Raw genomic sequence first — 9,994 nt, 5'->3', positions numbered from 1 at the left:
ATGTTTTTGACTAGAGAATTCAAGTGCATAGGTCTTATTCAATTTAATTGTCAAACTTTGCTGCGTAATTTGGTTTCATTTTTAGACATTTAATTTCTTTAAAGAATAATGCATTGTTTAAATTTTATGAGCATGATCATGATCTTGATTTTTATTTACTACCATGATGGGTATAGTTTGATCATATAATTTGCATGATTTTAATTGCTAGAATTATTTACATGTTAAATTCATTTATAATTCATGGCAATTGATTTTAATTTAATTTTGGAGTTAAATTTTTTTTTTTGTAACTTGCCTAAATTTATGTACATGATTATTGTGTTATAATTTTCGATAACTTTTGTCATTTAATTTAGTTTTAATTTACTTGGGAGTTATAAATTCAAATTTTTATTGTGTATTAATTTCATTCATAAATCATGACTATTAAACTTTAATTTAAAGTTTGAATTTAATTTTGGAGTTACAAATTTTATTTTTTAAATTGTAATTTAGTTTTAGATTTTTAATTTTTATTTGTGTAACTTACACTACAAGAAATGTCACTTTTGGCGACCAAAATATTGGTCGCCAAAAGTCACATATTTAGTCGCCGAAACGATTTAGCGACCATAATATTTTGTCGCTAAGCTTGTCGCCTTTACCCTGTTGGCGATAGTATTGGCGACTAAAATTTTTTTGGTCGCCGAAAGTGACTACATTTGGCTACTAACTTGTGTTTAGTCGGCAAAAGGTATGTTTTCCACCACTAATGTATTAGTCGCCAAATGACTACATTTGGCTACTAACTTGTGTTTAGTCGGCAAAAGGTATGTTTTCCGCCACTAATGTATTAGTCGCCGAATGACTACATTTGGCTACTAACTTGTTCTTAGTCGGCAAAAGGTATGTTCTGCTACTAATGTATTAGTCGCCAAATGACTACATTTGGCTACTAACTTGTGTTTAGTCGGCAAAAGGTATCACTTTTAGCTACTAAATAATTAGTCGCTGAAAGTACACATTTGGCTACTAGCTTGTGTTTAGTCGGCAAAAGATATGTTTCCGCCACTAATGTATTAGTCACTAAAAGTGCTACCATAATTTGAAAATAACTATTATAGACCAAAATATTTGGTGGCCAAATAATTTGAGAATAACTATTACGTATTTGGCTACCAAAATATTTGGTAGCCAAATACTTTAACGTATTTTTTTTTTTAAAATAAAATTTTCTATAAACAACCTATACAAATTAATCCATCACTAAATCTATTATTAATACAATCTGTACCCTGTATAAACAATATAATCCATCAACGGTAAATATGTTATCAAGCATTCAACAACGTGCACACATTTCAGTTCCAACCATCCAAAAAATTAATATTGAACGTCCACTTATATATATATATATATATATTAAAAATTTCATAAGAACCATGTCTAATCCCACGTCAAGAATTTAATTCCATACATAATACTGGAATAACCACATTAATTGTACACCTATAACTTCTGTACCACAACAAAAATTATATTCTATACTGCCACAAAACTATTTTGTATCACGTGCTATGTTAATTTCTACCAAAGTAGTTGATATTTACTCTACCAAAAAAATATTTTGTACAAACCACTATATATACGGATAGAGATATAAAAACAATGTCCTCACGTACTTGTCAACAAAAACATATCCACATTTGTATGTCCAAAAACATCTGCAAAAAAGGGGAAAAAAATCATTAGTTCGGTGCGTGTAGAGGTACTTCTAGACGACATATATATATATCGTAATAATTTCAAACATTAAAAGACAAGGAGAGTAATAGCTATTAACTAATGCAAGACATCCAAACATGGACCCATCATGAGTTCTTGTTTTAGCTTTTTAATCTCTAAATCTATCTAAGTAAATTTTAGTACTTAAATGTGAAAGTAAATTGTGTAGGTATTACGAAATTACAAAAATTTTGGGTGTACTTACCATTTCATCCAAAAATTATTTGTTATAAAAATGTAAGAGAACCCATCATTAGAGTTTGTCTGGTATCCATAAAACTCACTATGCTTATGCTTTTGTGACCTCCATGAAGCTTTCAGTTAGTGGGTTTATAGATGTAGATATGCTTCTGTTTGTGAATGAGTAATGTCTTGGGTTCTTTATAGGCTTATAGGGACAAGAGCTATATAAGATTATGCTTACCTATTCTTCCATCTTACTATCTAATTTTGATACGTATCTTCAATACTTGGCTTCTTTAGTCCTAAGTTCCCTGTTCTGTTGCTGAGTAATTATCCTCCCATCAGCCAAATCTTGAGGCCATGTTATATATATGAACTGTCTATTGTTCAACTGTTGTTGCACATTTTGTAGTGGGGATAGTTAAACTTATCAAATACACAATTGCGCCTAAACCTTAGCTGAACTTTACAAATCCATTGTTCGAATTTCCAAACGATTAGGTCAATAGGATATATCCTTCGTCACATTTAGTTCTTGCAAAATGGTGCCCCCCGAACCCTTTTTTTCGACTAAGTTTATGACGTTTTCAACTCTAACTCCCAACTCTAAGGATATATCCTTCGCCACATATAATTTTCAAAACGCTAAGAAATGCAATGTAATTGGACCACAACAACAACAAAAATAACAAAAAAAAAAAAAAAAAACCATACCAGGAGTTCTCAAAGATGAACACTCCCTGAGCAACTAGAAGGAAGCACACAAGACTATTCATCAATAAGTTCACTTATCAGATTTTCCAATTCAAACGAGTCACTCACACAACAAAATTTTGATTCATTGCATTAAGATCAATTTTAAGCACCTTCAGCAAAAAATTAAGTATTTTGACATCCCAACATCATCAAACATGTCAGCAGTTTGGAACAACTCTAGTCAAAAAAGCATCGGAAAATGCTATATTTAGTCATTTATTTGGTAGAAAATTTAGTATTCCTAACATTATCTAAAAGCATCGCCACACAAAAGCTCCTCAAAATAATAAGGCGGCAACAACAACATGCGTGCACACACACAAGTGATACCTGAGAGTTCTCAGAGATCCACACACCCACACACCTTAATCAACTAGAACGAAGCGTACAAGACTCTTCATCAATAAGTTCAATTATGTCAGCATTTCTGATTCAAATGAGTCGCACAGAACAATTTTAATTCATTGCATTAAGAACAATTTTAGAAAAAAAGTACATTGAAAACTTTCCAAGAAACAGTAGTGGGAGGGGAAAAAATAAGTAAAATAAAACAATTTTCACATTTTCAAAAGTAGTGGATCTATCAAAAGGGAGAATGAAAAAAAAATCGAGAATGTATGAAAAAATAAAAGAAAAGAAAAGAGAACCAATAACAGCAGCATTCTTGATCGTCTGACCTTTTCATTTTACCAGATATCAAAATGGAAACCAAGAGTAAAATGAGTTTTTGAAACTTCTGAATATTTCAATTTCCCAGATTCCCAGCTGGAAAGAGGGAAATAAAATTGAGTTTTTAAAACGAAAATAAACCATAAGCTCTTTCCCTAATTTAAATTATCAAGCAAAATAAACAACCCAGCAAAACCAAATAATTTTCATATAAGTTCTCATCCAAGAGCTCAGGTCAATATATAAATCTTTGAATGACAATATAATGCCAGTATAAGCTCTTTCACATTGCATAAGAAGCAATATTTCTCTTATGCAATAAATGGTTAAGTTAAACACAAAAGTTTCCTGGTTAAAAGGCATATGGGCCCAGTTATATTATAATGCCAAGAAAATCAAAGACCAAACATGGCATATGCAATCAAAGTCATGATCAAACAAACAGGTCAGAATATATATATCCTCATTCTCGATCGAGAAGTCACCATATTTTGAGATATCAAGCTGAAAACCACCCTCACAAATCCGTAGGTAATAGATTTCTTTATCAAGTACAATTTCAATATCAGCTAATAACTGAGCTGTATGCAACCATTCACATGAAACCATTACGCCCTCAATTAAAAACCAAGATATATATACATGTTCTACAGATGCTCACACCACAACAACAGATATTAATTCATCAGAGAAGATTAATAAAGCACACTGCTAAGTAAGTTCAATCTAATTAAGTAAACACCTAGTTTGTTATTAATAATAACATCAATAACTCCCAAGGTTAGTAGCTGACTCTAAAGCAGTACTTTCAAAGCCACCTGCAGCATTGATTCAAGGCATGTCCCAACCACCAAGGAAAACCACAGTGCATGGGTGAAGGGAACTACATAGGGCTTGGTTTCTTTTTCTGTGTTTTTTTATTTTTATTTACTTTTAGTTTTTAACCTATGGAGAAAGGAAGGGAGAATCAAATTCCACACCGAGCTCATCATTGAGACTAGAACTTCACAAATCACAACTTTTACACGACTAAAGAACTGTGCCTTCTACCAGGTGTAGTATGAAAACAAAGAAATACCCTCTAGTACAAGATTTGGTAACTATGGTTCAGGGCAGTGGTTAAAAGGCCATCTTAAGGCTGATTATAATAAGTTTATGTTGTTACGTTGGTTGGTGAAAATACATGAAGCTGTAGATTTGCTTTGGTGTATAAACTAGGTAAAGCTTTACAGCTTAGTAACACAAGGCCATGAGTTTGGGGTTGTTCTTCATCAACATAGCAGTCGTAGGACAAATGGAGAGATTGACTAGTCTTGTTCAATTTTTATTGTGGGAAATTAAGGACATTAAGAAGCTTAAAGAAGTGCAGAAAATAAAGAGCCAAGAGTTAAGGGCAGTTCATGAACACAGTAGTCATTGGACAACCGAAGAGAACAATTAGGCTTCTTCAATTGGGTTTGTTGGCTTAAAGAAATTCAGAGAATTAAGAAGTAGAACATATATCAATATATAAAACTCACCCAGCAGCAAATTAACAAAAAAAGAGAGAATAAAATAATACTCTATTAACACCTCAGCTGATATGTATCCCTATAATGTCACCCACATTTGTTTCTTTGAATACTCCAAAAAAGGCCAAAAGTAAAGTTGCATACAAGTATTAGTTATTATGTTCCCATTATTGATGTTGGAAAATACTTATAGTTGAACTTCAGGCAAATACATACAGAATAAACATAGACATACAGAGTCTATATAAACTAAAATTATAGAATATTTTTACTACCAATGAATAACATCACATAAAAAGAAAAAAAAAAATACAATGTGTACACAGATCACAACTAAGCCCATACCTTTGTTTTTACATGATGGAAAGTTGTTTCAATATGTATTAATAAAGACTAGTGAATCTCAGGTGCTTAATTTATGATTTAATCCAATTAATAAATAAACCAAGCATGGCAAATATAAATAAATAAATGAACCAATTAACACACACAAAAAAAATAAATAAATAAGGTTTTAAGTTGTTGGATAAGATGGCATTACAGCATGATTACAGGGTTGGCAATTAAGAAACAAGTTTATGACATTTTCAACTCTAACTCACAACGTAGGTGTCCTATTTTTGTACCGTATGTCCCTACATGTCACATTTATCACCGCGAAGCTTCCCGTTACGAAAAAACAGTGGCTCGGGGATAGTTTTGCATTTTCGCCCTCCGAACCCCTTTTTTCGACTAAGTTTATGACATTATCAACCCTAACTCCCAACTTATGTGTCCTACTTACATACCGTCTGTCCCTACATGTCACATTTATCACCGGGAAGCTTCCCGTTACGAAAAAATAGTGGCTTGGGGGTTGTTTTGCATTTTCGGCCCCCGAACGCCTTTTTTCGACTATGTTTGTGACATTTTCAACCCTAACTCCCAAATTGATGACATTTTCAACTCTTAAAGCGAACATATTTAAACAAAGTAAGTGTGACATTAATGAAATTGTTCTTACCAAAAAGCAAACGTCGGATGCCCAACTTAGATTCCCAAGAGTTGTGACAGTTTGGCGACTACGTTATTAAGATGCTCGACCTTTGCATTTGTCTCCTCCCTTGCCTTTGGTCCCTCCTCCCGCTCTTTCACTATCTCATTGGATAATTGAATGCGCTCCTCTCGCTCTTTCAACAGTTCATTGTACCATCTCTCGTGCTCCTCTCGCTCTTTCATTAACTCGTCATGATCTTTTTGCCGCTCCTCACGAAGTGCCTCCACCTCAGCTCGCATTGCCTCCATGTCCTTATCGTGTGCTCGTGATGCAAATATGGTAGAGGGTTGTGGGCCACTCCCAAATCCAAGCAAGTACCTTTTCTTCTGTCCAAGCACTTGCATTGAAATCTCCTCCTGTGTCAATGGCGTCCCCGACTCGATGGCAGCCGCTTGTACATTGACCATCTCTTGCTATCATTGCAAATAAATAAGTCGAAAAATACTTTGGCAACATATATGTATTACTGGGTACTATGTACAAGAAAATATTGAATAAATATATTTCCTTGTCACATACTTACATGCAACTCACGGCATTTCGGATGGATCCAATCATTCGTTTTCTTTGAAGTGTGGCTGTCCTCATAGAACTTTGGGAAATCCAACTCTCTATTTTTTGCTACCTGTTAACACATCAACGTATAAATCAATGATTTTTGCAGACAGATTTGTTACAAATTTTTGCAGACAGATTAGTAGTTTAAACAGATGAAGGAGATTTTTGCAGACAGATTTGTTGCAGACAGATTTGTATGATAACAAAGTTTTTGCAGACAGATTAGTAGTTTAGACACATTTCTTTGCAGACAGATTTGTATAGACAAATTTTCATTAACAGCTTTGTAAACAAATGTCTGGACAGATTTGGAGACAGATTTGGAAATTTGTTGCAAACAGATTTGTAGTTTATACAGAGTTCGAATTCAAGAAGATTATCATTAACAGAATTATATTTTCCAGACAGATCTTTTGCAGATTTTTTCAAAATGACCACTGCAAAATGACCACTGCTGGATCAACCAAGATGTCACAGAAGTCTGCAGAAGTGGAACTCAGGAAGCATTCATACATGACCAACAGAATCCCCACACATCTGAGATGGCTTACCAGCCATACTAACGAACCATGGCACAGCAACCCAGCTGTAGTAACCCAGTTCAGAGCATACCAGACAATGCACACCAGAAAACATTCATAGATGACCAACCAACCAACGCACACCAACCCAACTATAGCACATTGCATAACCACTAGTAGATCAGAGATAGGCAGAACAGACCAGACTATTCAACACCATACTATTCAAGACAGCAACAGAGGACTTAATGCAGATGTTCCAACATATATCTGCGAACACATTTTTTAGATTTTGTCAAACAGATTCTGTCCAACAGATTTTTGCAAACAGATTTTCGCAGATAGCCACTTATAACCACTTCAGATTGTGTATTCTAACATGTGTTGACTTTCTAAAAATCTGTTGAAACAGAATTGAAACAGATTTTTTGTAACAGATTTTTACAAACGGATTGAAACAGACCAATCAGAGTATCACTAACAGAATTTTCCAAACACAATTGAAACAGATTTTTACAAACAGACTTTTTCAGATTAGTTCAAACAGATTTTTGCAAACAGATTGTACGTCATACTTATTCAAACAGATTTTGTCAAACAGAATTGAAACAGATTTTCCCAGTCAGCTTTTGCGAGACAGATTTCGAATGAAAAATAGAGTATAGTCCTTGGACAGATTTCGAATGCAAACATCTGGCAAGGGTATCATTAACAGATTCTTTCCACACAGTTTTTTTGCAAATAGTAGATGTTTAGTAACAGAGTTCAACATATATATATATATATATATATATATATATATGTATCACAACATAACATTTTCATATCCAAACATTACAAAGGATTCAAGTTTTAAAAAACATCAAACTCACCATAGTAGCCATTGCGATAGGAAATGAGCGAGACCCATTGGTATGATTGTACGGCAATTGACTCCTATTACTCTTGCTAGCGTTTGACCGTTTCTAAAAATAAGACAAACAGATAAACAATTTTTTGGTAAATACAAAGGCATATCACATTTTCACATAGATGTATGTACTCTATCTAGTCTATTATTTTACCTGGTGAGATGCATCTTGCCATGCCACATCGATCAAATGCTTCCAATTATCTAAACTCACCCCTATGGGCGGATGAGCATAGATCTCATCACGTGGAAGTCCCTCTAACAATTCGAACTCTTGCTTCAAGGTGTACTTCCAATCTTTGTACAACCCATAGGCCTTCTTATTCACAATCTCTTGTGCTTGTAAGTCATTGTGGAAATCGTCTCCAATTTGAAACTTGTCCTACAAGCATAACAAATTGAAATTGTAATCATTAAATAATAGTCTTTCTTATTAGCATACATAATACAATTACATCTTGTGGACAAGTAATATTAGTTACAAGAACTCCTTGGATGACGGCAGCTTCTGTAGTCTCATCAAGATCCAGCCATGACTTCACATCTTTCAAAGGGCACAAGGTTCTAATTTGAATTCCTAACTCGTTAGTTGCTGGAGTGGCATACTTGCCAGTCATTGCATTCAACCCACGATCGATGTGAACATAACATTTTTCCCCTTTCTTGGCTCGAATTATTTTTTGTATGCCTTTGCCACGTGTCGGTCCGCGTACATGTAGGGGCTTCGAAGTCCCTGTTAACAAAATAACAACACGAAAATTGGCTACAAATTGGGTACAAAAAAACAATGGCAATGGCAAGTGATAATTGACACATTTGATACACTTTAATCTTACCTACGCCACTCGGCTGCGTTTCAGATGGGACTTGTGTCTCATCAAAATCAACCATTGGTTGGCTAGTGGCATTATGAGATGGTCCCACATTTGATGAGACGGGGAGAACACGAGATGGAGCAACGGGTGATCCTAAAGGAATAGTAGCTGGCGAGTCTGTTTCTGGCTGCGTGAGTGTCTTTTTCTGAAGCCGACCAGTCTTTAATCCAGGAACCATTTTCCAATCTGCCTGATGCCTAATGCTGGAACAGTGTTTTATGTTCTGGATTAAATTTGTGTCACATAAATAAACTGATAAAAATACATCACATGAATAACCTGATAAATATACATCACATGAATAAACTGAAAAATAAACTGATAAACTGATGAATAAAAGAAAATAAGGTGGCAGCAAAAGAAACAAATTGTAGTTTTCAAAAGAAACTCATGAATAAACAATGGATTGGGAGCACACTCTTGGTTATAGTAGTTTTCAAAAGAAATAAATTGTTGGACTTATTGGGATTTAGTGGCAGTAAGCCCCAGTTTGATGCATATTTCAATCTCATATTGTCATACTTGAAGAAAAATTTATAGCATATCCACCTTGCACCTCCCTATCACAGGGCAGTGGACATACGACACACTTCTGTAAATACCATCCACATTGCATGCTATCTTTATAATCATCCACTAGAATAAACAACTACACACCTATGTCATGACCTTTGCAATTAACAAATTCACCTCTGCTACTACATACAGACCAGTAAAAAACAAACTTAGAAGGATACCAAGAACAAGAAAATAACAAGTGCAACTTACCAGGGTTTGTTGGATGAGAACAGATGGATTTCACACTTCCTCTGTGCCCTAACAGTGTTGCAATACCAAGAACAAGAAAATGAAATAAGCAACTTAGCATCTTCCTGCACAAATTCAAACCATAACTAATGTTAGAAAATTACAAAATGAGGCCAAAAAGGAGCAAGAGCATTCTAATAAACTCTGAGAAAGAAATCTCATTCGGGCTATCCCAGTGAAATTTTAAAATGCCAATGATGTAGAGAATATAAGACGATGTGGAGAATATCACAAGGTCATCTATGACTCAAACTCTCTAACTGGGCACATACGAGCTAGTTTAAGCAACCTGACTCATTCCTTTTGCACACTTGTTGCAAACACTTTTGCATCTTTATTTATCCTTCACAGGTCACTTCTTTCTTTTTGTTTATTTCTTTTATTTCTTTTTCATTTTTTGT

General features: G+C 34.4%; 1 protein-coding gene across 2 annotated transcripts; it reads right to left on the bottom strand.

Moving 5' to 3' along the window:
• Positions 1-1,561: 1,561 nt before the first annotated feature.
• LOC114302535 (uncharacterized) lies at positions 1,562-7,962 on the bottom strand. Of its 2 annotated transcripts, XM_082868014.1 has the most exons (4): positions 7,874-7,962; positions 6,446-6,547; positions 5,890-6,335; positions 1,562-1,706 (listed from the first exon to the last, which is right to left on the bottom strand). In XM_082868014.1, exons 1-3 carry the CDS (start codon positions 7,883-7,885, stop codon positions 5,916-5,918), a joined length of 534 nt encoding a protein of 177 aa, XP_082724140.1. In that variant the 5' UTR covers positions 7,886-7,962; the 3' UTR covers positions 1,562-1,706; positions 5,890-5,915. The 2 variants fall into 2 exon arrangements, with proteins under 2 accessions (XP_082724140.1, XP_082724143.1); XM_082868017.1 differs by lacking the exon at positions 1,562-1,706 and having other exon boundaries at positions 5,382-6,335.
• Positions 7,963-9,994: the final 2,032 nt, after the last annotated feature.

Source organism: Camellia sinensis, chromosome 1 (assembly GCF_055761805.1).
Source record: "Camellia sinensis isolate YWXY chromosome 1, ASM5576180v1, whole genome shotgun sequence".
NCBI lineage: Eukaryota > Viridiplantae > Streptophyta > Magnoliopsida > Ericales > Theaceae > Camellia > Camellia sinensis.
Note: the sequence above shows the minus strand (reverse complement) of the source record. Positions and strands in the feature narration are given on the sequence as shown.

Bases quoted from the DNA above. Each gene is read 5' to 3' on its own strand.
- LOC114302535 (XM_082868014.1), bottom strand. The intron at 6,336-6,445 runs GTAAGTATGTGA...TTGCAATGATAG, and splicing joins CGAAATGCCGTGAGTTGCAT to CAAGAGATGGTCAATGTACA.